The sequence below is a fragment of the Bubalus bubalis genome, chromosome 5, assembly GCF_019923935.1.
Source record: "Bubalus bubalis isolate 160015118507 breed Murrah chromosome 5, NDDB_SH_1, whole genome shotgun sequence".
In the NCBI taxonomy this organism is placed as follows: domain Eukaryota; kingdom Metazoa; phylum Chordata; class Mammalia; order Artiodactyla; family Bovidae; genus Bubalus; species Bubalus bubalis.
Genome location: NC_059161.1, coordinates 27,172,342 through 27,192,378, shown reverse-complemented (window position 1 = coordinate 27,192,378; position 20,037 = coordinate 27,172,342). Strand labels below are relative to the sequence as shown.

Here is a 20,037-nt window from a genome sequence, read left to right as displayed (position 1 = left end):
TAATAAAAGCAAATTTGAGAGCTGTCCTCGGCAGCATGTAGCAGATACTGTGAATGCCAGCAAGAGCGCCATGAGAGCCTGTCTGAAGCTGCAACTCCCAGTCTGCCACCCAGCCTTTAACTGTAAGAAATGTCTATTAATTTTTAACCAGCTGGAGGGCATTCCTGGGAGTATTTATTCCTTTCCTCAGTTCTTAGAAGCAGCTTCAAATATAAAACTATATATACTCTCTCTGTAATTCTATGAACATGAAGTTCATGTAGTGTTAACAGCCCATCCGTAAACAGGAATGTAAAACTGCCTAAGGAAATACTCGGTAAGCTTTAAAAAAAACAGTAATGAATCCGTAATGTAAAAAAAAGAACCCAGTATTCTTGCCTAGGCAAAGCATAGCAAATTGTTCGTTATTTATATTACTTTCAAATTACAATTGAATTTTTAAAAATTAACTACTGGAACTTTCTACATTCAAGTCTTTTCACCTTTTAGAAAACTTAATCATAATTCATTTTTTTTTTCCCCTCTATGAGGCAAGTCTCACCTTCAGTTTCCATATGGACAGAAGAACCAGAATAACAACCTTACACAGAGCATAGCGTGTTTCCTAACACACTCAATTACGCTATATATTAGGATTTTTGCAAAGCAGTTGAAACTCTGCAAGATGCTTTGAAAAATTTTAGTTAATCCATGAATTTCCTATGAACAAAGTTATACATAGTAAGAATCAAGAATACCAACCAACGTATTTCCCTAAATTTAGAGCAATTCAGTAGCAGCAGAAGTAGAATTAGAAATCAAAAAAAATTCCCGGAATCGTACTGTTGAAAAAAATACAGAAACTGCACTGAGCTTTTAAAAACAGACCCCCGCAAAAATAGCAAGATCAACTCAGCAGGCAACCATCAAAGGCAGGTCACCCAGTGCTGAGCAAAGGCATCATTGAGCTAGAGGCAGTGAGTTCCCCTGGGGACCAACCAGGACGCTGCTCACTTGAGTCCAAGGGACAAGCTCACAAGCCATGGGACATCTAATGCCGGGGCCCTATCTCTACAGAATTGTAGCCACTTCCAAGTGGCCCACGCCCTGCTCCAACACTTACCAACAAGACCAAGGGATGAGTGCACTGTAAGCGGGCACAGAACCTGCCCACCAGGCCCCAGAAAGCTCAGGGCCCATCTGTCATCGTCCTCAGGCACCATGGCCAGGCCTCTGTCATTCAGCACCACCCTTCAGCTTTGGCCAAGGAGCCTCAAACAGAGTTGTTTGGCTGCTAGGGCAGGGCAGGTCAAGACATCAAATGTCACTGAAGCCCACCTGTTCTTTGCTTTCACTAAATGTATTCTCTAATTTTAACTTTAAATGGAACCAATGCGAGCACTTCTACTGCTGTTGTCCTCAACATGTTATTGCTGTTTAGTCACTCAGTTGCTCCCAACTCTTTATAACCCCATAGACTGTAGCCCGCTAGGATCCTCTGTCCCTGGGATTCTCCAGGCAAGAATACTGGAGTGGGTTGCTGTTCCCTTCTCCACCTCCACATGTACAACTGGACAAAAAGCAAGAGTATTGCGCAAAACCATGTGGAAATCAGGTTTTATGGAAAACTTGGCTTCATGTTCTGCCTCTGACATTCACTGGCAGAGAGAGCTTGGAGTTATCCACCCTCGCTGGATGTCCATTTCCTCACCTGGAGCCTTACCATGCAGAAGTAGAGGCTATGTGCTCTAGAGCCCTGAAACCACAGCTGCTGAGCCCATGCACTCTAGCGCGTATGCTCCACAAGAGACATCACCACCACGAGAGGCCTGCATACACCACAACTAGAGAGTAGCCCATTCACCACAACTAGAGAAAGTCCGCTCAGCAACAAAGACCCAGCATAGCCAATCAATCAATCATTCAATCAAATTATTTTAAAAAGAAGCAGAGGCTAAACGGGATCACCCACAAGAATGCTCAGTACCCCTCAGCACTTCTCCAAGCTCATTCCTCCTTCCAGCTTCAGCACCGTACAGCCCATGTGGCTCCAACTCTCCATCAGAGCTTCCTGATCCACCTCTGTTTCTACCTGCTGTCCAGCCCAGCTGTGTGACCTCTCATGTCCCTGTGAATTTCTTTCCCCAACTCATTCCCTGTTCCCCTCCTCAGTATTCTTCACAGGAGTCCTCCCCAATGGGCTCAGCTATTCGATCAGAAGGCAGCATCACCTCCTCTCCCAAAGGACTCTTGGCAATCCCCACCTATCCTGAAGCCTGAACACACATCAGCCAGAACACCTGGTTCTGGTGTTCCGACCTGCACTGAGCTCCCATAAGCCAGGCAACGTGCTCCTCCTCGGACTTTCACACTCATCTCTCTAATCTCCCCAACAATCCAGCACTATGTGCAGTGCTGGTAGGAAAGGGCCAGTATGTCCCCCTGCAAAACTGAGTTTCACACAAAGACCCATGTGGGTTTCTAGATGGCTCTCCCTATACTATACATCACCCCAGCAATAAAGCACCCACATAGCTAAAAGAACACCCAGTTTGGTCCCTCTTCCTGCAGCTCTCAGTCCCGAGACTTGACAGGGCCCGTCTCTATGTCAATCAAGTCACAGCCTCTGACAGGCTACCCCTGGCCAACCATCCCCAGTGACATACCTAACAACCCTGATACACATACTTTATTAACTTTACAAGACTTTTCTTGTTCATCTGTTGGCTGGTTGTCCCTGCTCTCCCCAGAGTGTAAATTCCCTGAAAGCAGGAACCTGGGTTGTTTTAGTTCTCTGCTACAGTTCTGGCACCTAGGAGTGTTTGACACAGAAAATATCAATACTTGTTAAATAACAAGGTGTGTGTGTGTGCCAGGCAGGGTGGGGGGGGGTGGAATACCTCCAGGATTTTTATGTGAACAATTTAAATTATGGAAAGAGATGAAACATTTTCTTAAGTTGGTTATAATTGAACTGTCCTATAGTGACTATAAGTCTTTTAGATAAATACTAAAAATTAGCTGATCTCAGGATCTCGGGGACTATTTATAGTTTTTAGAAAAGATTATGGGACCCTGTTAAGTGATCTCATGGAACTGTGCTCTTTATAGCTCATTAATGTTTTTGTTATAAACTTTGTCTTCTTAACTGTCTGGCTATCAGCAATACAACTACTTGATGCTATAAATAACTCTTCTAATTTCCTCCTCCTAATTTGCTATGAACTGGAAAGTCAACAGATTAGAATAAGGCCTAAAATTAGAGTGAAGCGGCCTACACTGCGGCCCTGCCATGAGAGGGGAGACAGAGGACCCCCAGCTTCCTTTGAGCTTTCACAGGTGCTCCATAAACACTGACAGATTAAATAACTCACAATTCTGTAGCTCCTCAAGAACCACATAAGTAACTGTCACCCACATTCTGTCAGTGGCACTTGCTGGTACCATGGACCCACAGGCTGCACAGAGATGTTCTTTTCTATTATCTCTCCGGCTCCTGACAGCTACCCAGTGAGGTTATGTAGCACAAGGGCCATTCCACATTATGACACCTATTTTTAAATCTATAGAAACTGTACCCCCAGACATGGTTTGCCCAGTCACACATCTGGTAAAAACCCGAGTTCCGTGTTCTTCATTCCTTCCACTAAGCCCAGGGGCATTAAGACACTGCTGTTTCTTTAGAGTAAAAAGAACTATGGGTAAGGCTCTGATGCAGCTGAGACATTCTGCTGTTACATTTTGTATTTTAAAAAGAACATTTGCCAACATCATTTACTGCTAGCAAGCACCTTCAATCCCTCATTTTTCACCGTAGCTAACAAGGAACAGAAATCAACACGATAAAGACTTCTAAATTTGGCCTGTGTTACCTCACAGATCACAGTCTTCCCGTGGAGCAAATAAGAATAACCTGAAACACCCAACACTAAAAACCCTCCCTTCCTCTCCACTTGAAAAGTTTCAATATGTTCAAGGAACTTCTCATGTTCAATCTCATTACAGGGGCTACTCAGACACGTAAGTTAGGCTTACTTACAAAGGAAAGAATGCATAATTCCAGTTCAAAGTGTCTAACATATGTACGTCTCTGGCCACTGGCAAAACTGCATGCTCCCTGGTCAGAGACAATATGAACTGTGTTCTCATAGCACTATGTTCCCTTCCTTCATTACAGGTTTGTGTGAGTCTTTGTTTGCCCATCAACAAATATTTATTGAGGGCCTGTTCCATGCCAACCACCTAGGCACTGATCAGCAATTTACTGATTGAACGTTTGTCTGCTCCTGTCTCCACAGGTGCCAGGAGAAAAGCTACTGCTGCTGTTTTGCTCACCGACTGCCCTGTGTGACCTCGCAGAGTGACTGGCACATGGCGGGGCTTAGCAGACATTAATTCAATGGGTGACTGAGACACAGAAGAGAAGAGAAGGGGCCACTCTGTATGTAAAGGAATCGGGGCTTTTTACTGCCCAGAACACGCTTCATGATCCACCAGCGAGCTGATGAACTCTGAAAGGCACCACATGCAATGCACAGCTGTAGGCATAGCAGCTGTCATGCAAAGGAGCAGAGGCTCAGAACTGCGAAGAATTCAACCCTTTGTTTCTCTCTGCCTGCCTCCTGACCTAAATGAAGTTAGGTCCATGGTCCATCTACCTGTCAGCTGCCTGTCTTCAACATCTGGCTTTCAGAAATACTAAGTTAATATAACTACTGAATGAAATTTATGTTGATTTATTCTCTGACATCACTGCCTGAAAAGGTATTTAAATGTCTGAGGTCATTTAAATTAGACCAAAAAGAACTAAGTTAATATAAAAATTTTCTCCATTTCAGGTCTTTGTAAGCCATAAATTAGCTTTACAGAGAGTAACAAAAAGGTTTTGACTATTTAAACTTTAGATCATAAAGAGCAAAAAGGACTCCTTACCAGTAAGCTGTTCAAAACAGTTAAGTTTCCAGAGTGAGGTTCATGTACTTATTTTAACTAAAACTTAAGATTCAGTGGGTTATACACAGCTTGGAGTAGTTATAAATAACAGGGTAATAAGAAATATGAACTACTGAACTCAACACAAAAACCCAGCAATATGGACAGGTATAAAAACGAAGATGTGTAAGCTCACGTACCACTAACAAAAGTTTACTTTCAGTTTTTTCCTTCACATTCAAATTTTAAAAATTAAGGAATAAAAAAGAAAAGGAAAAAGTAATAAAATGTTCTAAACCTGCACACCAAAGTACGCTGAACAAAGAAAAGCCTTAGGATGAAGTTGTTATTAACCTATGACTATATTTAAATATGAGTTAATTATGCTTAGTAACAGTAAAGATCTCCTGCCCTCCAAACTCCAGCCCCTGCAAATCACAACTTACCTGGAAAGGCTGGTGACATTAATTACACACAAAATAAACACTAAATAAAGGAACAATCTGAATTACCTGAAGAGTTTGCAAACAATTATGCACTATGCCTACTATCAACAAAAATCTCAGCACTCACATAAAACAGTAGACAACAGTAAAAACACCTGGCAAATTTTCTAGACCATGATCATCTGATTCATGATCAAAGCACTTAATGATCAAAAACTATTAAGATACAAGGTTAAACAGAGAACATGTAGTCAGGAGAAGTCCCAACAAAATGCCCTGGACGGATTATTGACTATACTGTGAAATACAAAGAATATGTAATGGAACAATCAGAATGGATTTCTTGCCTACATTTTAAAATATTATTTTTACATTCTTCCAAAATCAAGTTTACACTATGAGTTCATTTACAGTATGACTTCCACCATTCACTCTTCAGTGTTCTAAGTAAAGAACCGGACTCAAGTTCAGATGGCTACAAAAATTTACTTAAGACGTAAAGTGAGCCAAAAAAAAAAAACCACCAAAAACACAAAAAAATTTTTTCCTATTACTGACAAACTACCATACCGTGCCTTGGCATACATTCAAACTGGGCTCTATGAAAGACTCACGAATTAATATTAAAATTCTCCATTAAAAGGAAAAAAGAAAGTGTAGAATGCCAGCTGGAAATACGATATATCCAACCAAACTATTTCCCTCCCAGAAATTATCCCCCGCCTTCTATTTAAGTGTGACTACACTTAAAGACCTTTTGTTTGAAAACAAAATAAAACTATTGGAGTTGAGTCAAAAGGAACGAAACAGCACACTGTTCAACTTCCATTTTGTTAATGGCCTAATTTCAACAATATCTGTGCTAAAATCTTGAGAGTGCTGCAGCCGTGCGCAGCGCGGTCTTGCGCGACGTGGAGTGGCCTAGGGCCCGGCCCGGGGAGGACTACGGGTCGGAGTGGTAGTGCCTTGCCCGGCCGGGTTGGAGTGGGGTAGCCGGGACGGCAGTGCGCGGCCCGTGGAGGAGTGGGGGCCGGGGTGGCGAGAGCAGCGTCCTCTCCCTGCCCCGGGAGGCCAGCGCATCGGCCGCAGAGCGTCCGGCCCTCCTGCCCAGTCCGGGAGGATGGGCACGAGGCCGCCGAATCTGCGGACCTGGAAATGTCACTCTCAGAACACATTCTGTGACGCGTCGCTGGCGAATAGCACAAAAAGCTAAGAATATATCGGGCATGCACGGCTTGGAGGGACCGGTCGCCGCTCCCACCCCCAAGTCCCGAGACCCGGGTTGTGGGAGAGGGAAATGACAACCGGCCCCGGCTCCCTCTCGGTGCGCGTCCGCTCACTTTTCCGCGCCTGCTCCTCGGCCCCAAGTTAGCTAAGAGTCCGAGCGCGGCGTCCGGCGCCGTGATTCAGCAGCGCCGGGGGGGCCGGCACCAGGTCCGGAAAAGGTCACGGAGAGCCGCGGGCGCCTCCCGGGCCCGGATTCGGAACGCGCGGGGAGCCGGGACAGCGGCGGGCTCCTACCTTTCCTGCTTTTCGGGGAGCTCCGCTTGCTCCGGGTGCTGGCTCGCTCTTCCTCAATCGCAGCTGCTATCTCGGGGTTGTCTTCCCCATTGTACCAGACCAGGAGCTCCTCGCCCGGCGCGATTGGCTGCGGGAAGAGAAGAGACAGGCGACGGGCCAATCAGAGCGGCGTTTGTTGGCGGGGCGGGGCGGGGCAGGCGGGCGGCGCTCTAGACCGGGCGGCGTGCCGGAGGCCAACCCGGCAGGAAGGGCTCCTCTGCTTCGGCGGCAGCGAGCCGGGCGGCAGGGGAAGGGACCCTCTGCTGGAGGGAGGACCTCACTTCCTGGCCGCCTCCTCCCCCGGAGTCCGTCCGGTGGAGGTCGGGTTCTGATAGGACCAGTTTAAACTTAAAATTGATTTATGCTTCGGAATCTTACTGTTAGAAGCCTCAAGACTACCCTCGCAGAAAGAAAGGAAAAAAAAAAAACACGGAACCATATTGCCCATGAAATCTAAGCTGATAAGAAAATGTAAAGAGTAGTTTAAAAGAACCGGGCAGTCTGGAAAGAGAAGTGCTGAAAACTAATCATCAGCGCAGGTTTCAAGAGTCCAAGAGCAAGTTAAGCATAAGAACCACATGCCGCTGTACACTTATAAACGCAAAGCTAATTATATCACGGAGATGCTAAAAGAGCCGGTGCGAAGGACGTGAGCGCCCTGGCAGCGCGTTATCTCTGCGCTGCTACCAACCTGCTCCGGTCCTTGGAGGATTCGCTGCCTTACCCTCTGTACTACACTTCGAGTCTACAAGACAACTTTGAAATTTAGAAGGAAATGCCTATAAATACCTCACGTGTCAGCTCCTAAAACATTCTTAAAGCCATGTATACACCATCATGCGGATTTTACCTAGAGAATAAGATCTTGAAGAGAAGGTAATACTGAGTGGAAAGATTACACTCCTAAATAAAACTGAAGCAAATGGCTTATTGGTTTCTCTCACAATGACTCAACTGTCAAAAAGTTCCAAGAGTATCAGAACAAGTAAGATTCCACCTATAACCCCGTGAATAAAATAAAAATCCATGAGTCCAAACTGATATGAATGGATCAACAGTCAAGTAAATAAGGAAAGCTCTTCCTTCAGTAGATCCCAACTAATCAACGAAAAAGAAATAATGGAATTAGAAAATCACAACTAGACATTCATGACATTAATAACTGATCAGGTAAGAATCATCAATAGATGCTAAAACTAGTAGATGAAAGTTTGAGGAATAATATAGTATTTGCATGGTCTCAAAGTATCTTCCCATAAAACATTAATGACCAAGTGAAAAACAGTATACTAAGTCAACATCATATGCCTCCTGATACGATGCACAGAAAAGAACACAGCATCACCTCTGGAGATTTCTGTCCCAAATACATAAACGTGAAGGCCAAACTGGGGGGACATTCTACAAAATTACTGATCAGTTCTCTCAAAACTGAAAGATTATAAAAAACAAAGACTAAGGTGCTGTCCAAACTAAGGAGACTAATGAAACATTACAACTGAATGCCAAGAGTTTTCTTTGCCTAAAAAGACTTGATTGGAACAATTAACAAAATTTGAATAAAGTGTGAAAGTGTGTTATTTTCTCAGTCGTGTCCAACTCTTTACTGTAGCCCTCCAGGCACCTCTCTCCATGGAATTCTCCAGGCAGGGATACTGAAAGTGGATAGCCATTCCCTTCTCCAGGGGATCTTCCCCATCCAGGGATCAAACCCGGATCTCCCACATTGCAGGCAGATTCATACTGGAGTGTACAGATTAGCTAATAAAATACCTTGCTAGTGTAAGCTTCCTGATTTTGATCACTGCACTATACTTATGAAAGAGGACTGGATACGTTCGTTTTAGGGGCAGGAGAAATTCCATCTAAGATGTCAGCTTAGAAACAACATAGTTCTTCAACATACTTTCTATTCTAGATAAAGCCTTTGAAAGTAAATATTTTGTTTCATTCTTTGCAGAACTCAGTGCTTATGTTATCCAAATTTTAAAATATTCTAAGTTCTTTAAGATAAAAGAAGAAGCCACTGTTTCCTTTGTTTCCCCAAGGATGGCTAAAACCTGCTGTTTTTGTCTTTAAACCAATGTGTTTTCCTTTCTTGAATCAGTTATACATAAACCAAAAAACTAAAACATGTATAAAATTATATAAAACATAAAATTTTAATGCATTAAAATATCCATTACGGATGCCTTTTGGCACCCTTATGAAATAACCTGTTTCTGTTGAAGGAATGTGGAGAAGGCAATGGCACCCCCTCCAGTACTCTTGCCTGGAAAATCCCATGGGCGGAGGAGCCTGGTAGGCTGTAGTCCATGAGGTCGCTAAGAGTGGGACACAACTGAGCAACTTCACTTTCACCTTTCACTTTCATGCATTGGAGAAGGAAATGGCAACCCACTCCAGTGTTCTTGCCTGGAGAATCCCAGGGATGGGGGAGCCTGATGGGCTTCTGTCTATGGGGTCACACAGAGTTGGACACGACTGAAGTGACTTAGCGGCAGTTGAAGGAATGAGCTTCTATAAGTCAACTAATTCTATGCTTCTCTATGTTTTTATTACAAGTCACATATTTATGAAATGGTGAAGTGATATATATATATAACCACTTGAAGTGATTAGAGTGGGCAGAAATATGTAGTGTTAAATAAAATCAAAGTAAAAAAGAACATGAAAAGGAGTGAGGAAAAATCTATCACCCATTTATTCCTAAACAAAACAATATAACCAGAACACTGGCTAGAAGAACCCACCAGACATCTTCAAGATTCCTCCTCGACTCAGCCCAAGTGTTCACATTTATTCCACTTCGACCTCCTACACAGTACTAACTGTACGAGCAACGGGAAGAAGTTGATAAATATCAGCACAAACTCTCTACTTAGGAGGGTACTCTTTTGTAGATGCTAAAAACACAAAACATTCCAATATCTGTCTTTACCACTAATACAAAATTTCTAAATGGTTAATGAGCTGGTGAGCAGCTAGATTAGGAGCAACCTGATTTGTTAGCTATTGAACACACTTCAAAATTGTAGCAACTGAGACAACCATTACCTTATTGAGCTATATGCTTCCCAACTTAGTAAGACAGCCAAACAAACCACAGGCATTTATGAAGGGGAAAATAACACACCTTTTAAAATCAACGGTTGCTTGAGTCTCTACTGTAGTGTTTGTTTCTTCTGCATTGCTAAGCACATTTAAGGTTTTATAAAAAAATTTATGTCCCGAGACATGGGAAATATAAACCCACATTTTAAAACATAAAGTCAAAAGACAAAACAAACTTTTTTAAAAATTATTCTGATATTTAACAAAAAACAACAACAAAAAGACTTTAAACTTGTCCTTTGGGTTCTGACAGGTTCTATAAGAGTGCTTATAGAATTAAGCACTCTCTCTTCTCTAAATATTAGTAAATATAAACTTGAAATGTTACCAGGGCAATTAGCTACAGGCAATAATTTCCACCAATATTCCTGACAGTAGGACAAATTAAGAGAAATACTCCAGAATTATGAGAACACACAAATGCTTACCCACCTACAATCTTATCCTGCAGCATGATCTTTTAAAAAGTCAACAGTCAGACAGACTCAACTCTCAAATGGGCGAATAGAACTGAAGACTAACACTACTTTCCATACAAGCCAGAAGCCCCACCCCTGATCTGATCCTGGCCTATCTCACTAGCCTCATCCACCATTCCTCTCCTCTCTCCAGCCAAACTAGCTTTTATTCCTTTTATAAAAAAGAAGGAAAGAAAGAAAAACAAACAACCGCTGGCCCCCCATCTAGCTTACTCCCACTTCAATACCTCTGCTTCTACCAGGAACCCTCTTCCTGAAACACTCTTCCTGTAAAAACCTTCTCATGGCTGGCTCCATCTCAGGGCTGCGCAGAGAGAGAGGAAGTGTGCCCACCTTTGGTCTTTGCTGACCTACCAGAGCTAAAGCAGCTCCCTGACTGTCTGGTCACTCCATCACATTATATTATCTTCAATGCACTTACTGTTCTTGGAAGTTACCTTGTTTACTTGTTCACTTGTTTATTATCTGCCACCTCCTCCATGAAGTGGAAGCGCCATGACACCAGAGACCTTGTCCGTTCAGTTCATTACTACACAAGAATACCTACTATGTAGCAGACACTCAGCATTTGCAGAATTAATGCAGACATAGAGGCAAACAACAGAATAGGAAAGACTACAGATCTTTCCAAGAAAATTGGAGATACCAAGGGAACTTTCATGCAAGGAAGGGCACAATAAAGGACAGAAATGGCAAGGACCTAATAGAAGCAGAAGAGATTAACAGGAGGTGGGAAGAATACACAGAACTATACAAAAAGGTCTTCATGACCTGGATAACTGTGATGATGTGGTCACTTCCTGGAGTGTGAAGTCAAGTGGGCCTTATGAAGCATTACTATGAACAAAGCTAGTGGAGGTGATGAAATTCCAGCTGACCTATTTCAAATCCTGAAAGATGATGCTGTTGAGGAGATGCACTGAATACGCCAGCAAATTTTGAAAATTCAGCAATGGCCACAAAGAAGGGCAGTGCCAAACAATGTTCCAACTACTGTTCAATTCCACTCATTTCACATGCTAGCAAGGTAATGCTCAAAATCCTTTAAGCTAGGCTTCAGCAGTATGTGAACTAAGAACTTCCAGATGTACAAGCTGGGTTTCAAAGAAGCAGAAGAACCAGAGATCAAATTCCAACAGTTGATGGAGCATGGAGAAAGCAAGGGGATTCCAGAAAACCATCTACTGCTTCACTTATGTTAAAGCCTTTGACTGTGTGGATCACAACAAACTGTAGAAAACTCTAAAAGAAATCAGAGTACCAGACCACCTTACCTGTTTCCTGAGAAACCTGTATGCAGGTCAAGAAGCAACAGTTAGAACCAGATATGCAACAATCGACTGGTTCCAAATTGGGAAAGGAATACAACAAGGCTATATATTGTCACCCTGTTTATTTAATTTCTATGCAGAGTACATCATGCAAAATGCTGGGCTGGATGACTCACAAGCTGTAATCAAGACTGCCGAGAGAAATATCAACAATCTCAGATATGCAGATGATACCACCCTAATGGCAGAAAGTGAAGATGGATGGAACTAAAGCCTCTTGATGAGGGTGAAAGAGTCGAGAGTGAAAAAGTTGGCTTGGAACTCTACATTCAAAAAACGAAGATCATGGCATTGGATTTCATCACGACATGACAAATAGAAGGGGGAAAAGTGGAAGTAGTGACAGATTTTATTTTCTTGGACTCCAAGGTCACTGTGGACAATGACTGCAGCCATGAAATTAAAACTCTTGCTCCTTAGAAGAAAAGCTATGACAAACCTACACAGCATATTAAGAAGCAGAGACATCACTTTTCCAACAAAGGTCCATATAGCAAAGGCTATGGTTTTTCCAGCAGTCATGTACAGATGTGAGAGTTGGACCATAAAGAAGGCTTAGCAACAAAGAACTGATGCTTTCAAACTGTGCTGCTAGAGAAGACTCTTGAGAGTCCCTTGGACAGCAAGGAGATCAAACCAGTCAATCCTAAAGGAAATCAACTCTGAATATGCATTAGAAGGACTGAAGCTAAAGCTGAAGTTTCAATACTTTCGCCACCTGATAAGAAGAGCTGACTCATTGGAAAAGACCCTGATGCTGGAAACGACTGAGGGCAAGAAGAGAAGGAGGCGACAGGACAAGATGGTTGGATGGCATCACCGATTCAATGGACATGAGTTTGAGCAAACTCCGGGAGATAGTAAAGGACGGGGAAGCTTGGCACGCCGAAGGCCATGGGAATGCAGAGTCGGGACACAACTTAAGAGACTGAACAACAACAATGAAGAACTGATGAATAGGTGAATGAATGGAGAGCAGGCTAACAATCCTCAGGAATTTAAAACAGTGTTTAATCATATTACAAACAAAACCAGTGTTGTGATTTCTCAACTATCCAATTGATAGCTGAGAAGGTGATACAGAGCCCAGAAGAATATCATCACATGTAAGTTACTTACAAAACCTAACCCAAGCTGGTTTTAGAAAAGGCAGAGGAACCAGAGATCAGATTGCCAACATCCGCTGGATCATGGAAAAAGCAAGAGAGTTCCAGAAAAACATCTATTTCTGCTTTCTTGACTACGCCAAAGCCTTTGACTGTGTGGATCACAATAAACTGTGGAAAATTCTGAAAGAGATGGGAATACCAGACCACCTGACCTGCCTCTTGAGAAACTTATATGCAGGTCAGGAAGCAACAGTTAGAACTAGACATGGAACAACAGACTGGTTCCAAATAGGAAAAGGAATATGTCAAGGCTGTATATTGTCACCCTGCTTATTTAACTTATATGCAGAGTACATCATGAGAAACGCTGGGCTGGATGAAGCACAAGCTGGAATTAAGATTGCCGGGAGAAATATCAATAGCCTCAGATATGCAGATGACACCACCCTTATGGCAGAAAGTGAAGAGGAACTGAAGAGCCTCTTGATGAAAGTGAAAGAGGAGAGTGAAAAAGTTGGCTTAAAGCTCAACATTCAGAAAACTAAGATCCTAGCACCTGGTCCCATCACTTCATGGGAAACAGATGGGGAAACAGTGTCAGACTTTATTTTTCTGGGCTCCAAAATCACTGCAGATGGTGACTTGCAGCCATGAAATTAAAAGTTGCTTACTCCTTGGAAGGAAAGTTATGACCAACCTAGATAGCATATTCAAAAGCAGAGACATTACTTTGCCAACAAAGGTCTGTCTAGTCAAGGCTATGGTTTTCCCAGTGGTCATGAATGGATGTGAGAGTTGGATGTGAAGAAAGAAAGCTGAGCGCCGAAGAATTGATGCCTTTGAACTGTGGTGTTGGAGAAGACTCTTGAGAGTCCCTTGGACTGCAAGGAGATCCAACCAGTCCATTCTAAAGGAGATCAGTCCTGGGTGTTCTTTGGAAGGACTGATGCTGAAGCTGAAACTCCAGTACTTTGGCCACCTCATGCGAAGAGTTGACTCATTGGAAAAGACTCTGATGCTGCGAGGGATTGGGGGCAGGAGGAGAAGGGGATGACAGAGGATGAGATAGCTGGATGGCATCACCAACTCGATGGATGTGAGTTTGAGTGAACTCTGGGAGTTGGTGATGGACAGGGAGGCCTGGCGTGCTGCGATTCATGGGGTCGCAAAGAGTCGGACACGACTGAGCGACTGAACTGAACTGAACCCATAGAAAGCTTAACCTCGCAGAATATAATCACTAGTAAAAGAATCTAAAACGCCTGATGCATACTTGAGCAAAATCAAAGGTCAGGAATGGAGGAGGCCTACAAAGATTAGAGCTCCCTGACTTCCAACAAAGAAAGGTAAAAATGACAGTACAGGTAGTTAGTAGCACTTTGAGTACTTAGGTTAGACAAGGAACTCTTCACAGAATCTTGCACATGTTGGCTTGTTTAATTTTCATGACTGTATTATTAATGTTCAGCTTCCCCGGTAGCTCAGATGGTAAAGAATTCACCTGCAATGCAGGAAACCTGGGTTCGTTCCCTGGATCAGGAAGATCCCCAGGAGAAAGAAATAGAAACCCACTCCAGTATTCTTGTCTGGAAAATCTCATGGACAGAGGAGCCTGGTGAGCTACAGTCCATAGGGTCGAAAAAGAGTCAGACATGACTTAGTAACTAAACAACAATAACAACATTATTAATTTTACTATTATCTCCATTTTTACAGATGAGAAAATTAAGACAGAAGGTGTAACTTCTCATGTTTCCCTGTCTTCTTCCCTGTGCTTCTCTCGAAGGCAAAATCTGCTCACAAGGCAGTCTGCTCCAGTCCCTACTCCTACTCATGACACTATTGTGCCTTGCCAAAACTAACAGCTACCATTTATTTAGTACTTATCACGTGCTAGAACTCTACCCACAATCACCTATGCAATCCTCTTGATAACCCTCTGAGGTCAATATATAATTATCTGTATCATACAAACAAGGAAACTGAGGCACAGAAAGTGACTTGCCTAAGGTTGCACATCTGGTAAAATCACAGTGACTTGCCTTGGGTCACAGAGCAAGTGAGGATTTAATCCAGGAGTCTGGCTCCAGAGTTCACTCCAAACACTATTCTCTTTTGCTTCTGAAAGGTTCTTGGCTTTGCCATCAGAGATGAACACATCTCAACTTCAAGTCTGATGAAAGCATTGCCAAGTGTCCCAACATCTCCCTGGCCTTCCTCTGCCCTGGAACCTCATTTCCACTCCCTTGACTGTCTCATATGCACCCTTCATTGGTACTTCCTCTCCACCAGGATTCTCCTCGCTGATGTAATCAGATGTAACTTCCACTTTAAATAAATTTGAGAAACAGAATGAATTCTTGAATCAAAGTGTGAATCCAATCTCAGACTCCAGTGTAACAAAACTGTACAGTAATGCCTACTAGGAAATCATGCCAGAAAAATCATCCAGCAGAAAGAAAATGGGAAAGAAGGTTACAGAAGTTTTAAATAAGAAAGTACTACAAAGAAGTATTTCCTGAAGGAACTAGAAGCAAGAATGTGGGTTTAGATGAGAAAAAGGACAAACCAACTGGCTAAAGCCGACAGGGAAAAATACAAAGGAAAGCAAAGGAAAACTAAACAGCTCTAAGATAACTTGCCAAGTTCTAGTGCGAGATACAGTCAAAACTCAGCATGCTGTGAAGATGACCATCATCTTAAATGCTTGCTCATAAAAGAGTTTTCAGCTCCATGGAGATTAATTTTTTTCAAGGACTGGCCTGCAATCTATGTCATTTTTAATGAAAGTAAGTGAATAAAGAAAAACTTGCCTTGCAGCAATTTTAGTAAACATATCTAATCCAGAATGCAAAGAGCAACAATCCTTTCTCTTTAGAGCTTCAAGACTTGGCCTTTGGGAACATTTCCCTGGACGATGAGTGCAGATTTGCCTTCCAGGAGAACATGGAAATGAGGGAGACAGATGTGGGCTTGCTTGTTGCAGAGATAACAACCCTTCCAATTCTAACTTCCCTGAATGTACTCAGTGACCTCTGACCTCACCACAAACTCTAAAAAATGATTTTCCTCTTTTTTTCATCTCCACTATTAATGTCTCCAAATAAAACTTTAGCAGAAGTAAGGAACATGTTCTGTGTAATTTTCATTCTGAATAAAATTCAGGGAAACGATGGGGCTTCCCTGGTGGCTCAGTGGTAAAGAATCTGCTTGCCAAAGCAGGAGACACAGGTTCAGTCCCTGATCTGGGAAGATCCCACATGCCATGGAGCAACTAAGCCCGCGTGCCACAACCATGAAGCCTGTGCTCCAGAACCCGGGAGCCACAACTCCTGAGCCCACGTGCTGCAACTACAGAAGTCTGCACGTGCTACAGCCCATGCTCTGCAGCAAGAGAAGCCACACAGTGAAGAGCCTACACTGCAACCAGAGAGTAGCCCCCACTCACTGTGACGAAAGAAAAGCCTGAGAAGCGACAAAGACCCAGCACAGCCAAAAATAATAAATAAATACACTTATATTACAAAGATTTAGGCAAAAGAAAAGCTAATCCAAAGCTACACTAGACTGAAGACTAAGAATGTGTTTTCTTTAACACAGAACCACCCGAGCTGTTGAGTTTAGTACAGTTAGATAAACTGGCCCATCAGACAGCTCCCGGTGCACTTGTGTCTTAAGAAAAGTATCTGCCACATGCTTAACTCATCAGTATCAATAAAGATGCCGTGTGTAATTACTTAACACAATCTTCATGCTTTAGTGCCCTTCCTCACATAAGCAGTGGCAACTGTATAATTAAAACACAGACCTTTGAAGGTGGTGAATCCCTTTCAAATATAACCCTTTCAAGGTCTGCAAAGTCATTACTGATAGCCATGACTAAGGACAGCATTTGAAGAAATGCATGTAGAGTATCTAACAGCAGACTAATTCTAACACTCTTACCTTTAAAGTTTTATAGTAAATGGCCCTGTTGATTTCCAGTGGAAATAAATTTTGCTCTTCTCCTGAGCAAGCCCAATTCACATAGCGCAGCCAGTTCCCCTTCTCTGGATCGGTGGCATCAATGCACATCCATCCCAAATTTGGGTAATAGACCTTGGATGGGGTAAAAGGACAGCTGTTAAAATAGGGCTATCTTTTAAATATTTCCATTTTCAACTTCTAAGACAATTCCTGTTCATTATATGAAGTACTCCATAAAGCATTTCACATCAACAGAATAAGCAGCATAAAAAAGGAAAATAAAAATGAAAACTGAGGTCCCAAATGATATAATCCTCATCAGTTATTTTTCCATTTGGGTGTAATTTTTTTCTCCTAAACTTTATGTGCTATATAATAAATGTGCTTGATGGTCTCCAAATCCTTCGCAAACACGAACACGAAGCCTAATGATAGCTCTCCTCTCCATGTAGCAGAGCAAGTGTGAGCCTGCAGCAGTGCTCCTCAGCACCCAAATACCCGGAGCCTCCTGGGCTGTTCAGCAATTCGAGAGTGGGGCCCAGTCCTGCTGGAGTCCACAGCTCCGCAGGTGGCTTTGCTGCAGTGCTGACAGAAACTTCAGTAAGGAAGCATGCAGTGTGAACCTCATGTGGGTGACAGGGCGTGATGCTTCTTCTGCAGACGCTGTTGACCTTAAACACTTCTCTCCCCAGAGAATCTGTATGCTGGGAAATACCAGTTTCCTTCTGAAACAAGGCCAAAATCCCGACCTGTTTTTGAGGAGTCAGATCAACTCCACACTTGCAAGACAGAAGCCGTCCCTGATCATCCACTCGCCATCAACTCCTCCTCCTAGAAGCCTCTGGCTCTCATTCCTTCATTTAAAGAGAATCTATTGAGCAGCTGTTTCTTACTTTGTAGATACAGACATACATACATCTATGTTCTACTTTCCCAAATTTAGACTGTAAAACACTTGATTAGGCACTGAAATAGAATCAACTGATGACAGTCAGTCAAAAACAAAGCAAAAGAAATGAGTCTTCTACTTTCTCCTTTGGAAGAAAGGAGAGACTCTTGATGCTTCCATTTCTTTCCTACAGTCACGACCCTCACCACTCATGTCTTCTTTTCATATTAAACACTGTTTGTTTACTGCAGGTTTCTTTCCTTCAGGAACAAAGCCCCCAACTCTTGGCTCTTCTGGGCATGCCTGTCTCCCAGCCCAGGACTGCCAGGGCGGCGCCCACCTTACTGGCTATGAACAACATTTTCTTCCTGCTAGGGGTTACACATCTGGCATAATGCTGCATGCTTTCCATATTATCTCATTTAACCTTATGCATCAGGTTATTACCCCTTTTTGCCACATGTGGCAATTAAGGATCAAAGATTATATAACTTTCCCAAAGTCACTCACTTAGTGAGTACTAAAGATGGCCTTAATCCCAGTGCTGCTTGACCTCTGTTTATCAGTGCCTTCCTTGACCATCCCAGCTAAAACTATGAAGCCTTCTCTTTCCATCAGCACCCCCAGTTATCTAGTCATCTCCTGATTTATTTTTCTTCATGGTGCTTATGCTCTTATTTTCCTACTTAGTAACTGTTTCCCCACACCAGAGTATTAGCTTCATGAGAAAACATTTGAGTCTTTGCATTCCCTGTAGTACCTCTAAGACTTTGCCCAGTGCCTGGCAGAGAGTAGGCTCTCAACAAATAACTATGAAATTAATGAAATGATATTATCATATACAAACGTGTAACTGTCATTTGATGAGCACCTACACGACAAGGATCATGCTAGAAAGTGCTCTGCAGTTACTTTATTTACTCCCCACGAAGTGTCAAGGAGAGTGTTTTCACTATCCTGTGAGAACCACAGTGGGCTTATTCAGCAGCTGGTTGTTTACTTTAACACCTCTCTGCACCACCTGACAAGAGGCTACAGGTCACATCTGACTCCTTTTCAAACTCACTGTCACACTCACTCTCGGCTCACGCACACACAAGCAGGCACACACACACTCTTCACCCTTGAAAACAAAGAGAAAGTGCAGCCCCACATGGTATGTGTGGAAGAGACAGAATCACAACACAAAATTGAAACTTCACACACCAAAACAATTTAAGGTGCTTTAAAATGCTTATGAGATACTTTTGCCAAGTTTGCCCGTATGATAAAATAACAAAAATGGGAATATTTAGTTGGTCTTTAAAGAGTGTCAGTCCATACTCGTTACTTTAATAACTTAGGGATGAAAAGTCTTGTTTTGATTTATCATAGGAGACAGCAGAGTTCCCACACACTCCCACGCACATACTGACACAGCTACAAACACTGCAGAGATGGTGCTGGAAAATCCCACACAGTTAAAGGCAGCTGGGGAGAAGTCACAAGCGTCTACCTACCACAATAAGACTGTGCCGCAACTTCCTGGCTCGCAGGTCAATAATGACCCTTGCAAAGAGCAAGGGGTTCACTGGAGTAAAGTTCTTATGTAGAGCTCATTTTGTTACAAAAAAGACTAAGGAATCTACTAAGTCACACTTAGACTAAAATGCTCAATTTTATAGAAAAGATGAACACTTCAGTTTTTTAAAATGTGCAAACTAATAATTCACAAAGAAATACACATAGCCAAAATCTCAAGGAAAAAAAGTAAATTTACCTAATAATCAAAAATAAGTAATTTTTTCAACTCGCAAAATGGTTAAAAATTGCTTTTTAAGGAGGAAAAAAAAACAAACACAGAATTAGAAAGCGGACATTCTCCCAAAATGCTGATCAGAGAATAAATTGGTATCTTTTTTTGGATCAAACTAAGCAATACTGACTAAAGAACTTTAAAATGCACATACTTTAATCAGCATATACACTTATAGGAATTTATTCTCATGAGATATTGGGCAACCACACCAAGATGTATGTACAAAGATGTCCACAGCAGTGTGGTTTACCATAGACTCATTGTGAAACGGAGAATACCACAGATTAGCTCAGTATGGTAATATTGGAATATAGTGGAATACTAGAGAGAACTTAAAAAATACTGTTGTATGAATGACTGACTGATATGGAAACTTTTACTTTCTGTAATCTTTGTATTTCTTAAGAATTTTCTCAGTAGTAAACACATATTAT

The 20,037-nt window shown here is 42.4% G+C and overlaps 1 protein-coding gene across 18 annotated transcripts in view; it reads right to left on the bottom strand.

The window, feature by feature from the left end:
• Positions 1 to 20,037, bottom strand: part of PRDM2 (PR/SET domain 2) — a 134,163-nt gene that overhangs the window by 69,123 nt on the left and 45,003 nt on the right. For all 18 annotated transcript variants that reach the window (XM_044942842.2, XM_044942847.2, XM_044942835.2 and 15 more), the window contains 2 exons: positions 16,896 to 17,048; positions 6,879 to 7,005 (listed from right to left, as the gene is read on the bottom strand). In XM_044942842.2, coding sequence (XP_044798777.2) covers positions 6,879 to 7,005; positions 16,896 to 17,048 — 280 coding nt within the window. The remainder of the gene's footprint in view (positions 1 to 6,878; positions 7,006 to 16,895; positions 17,049 to 20,037) is intronic.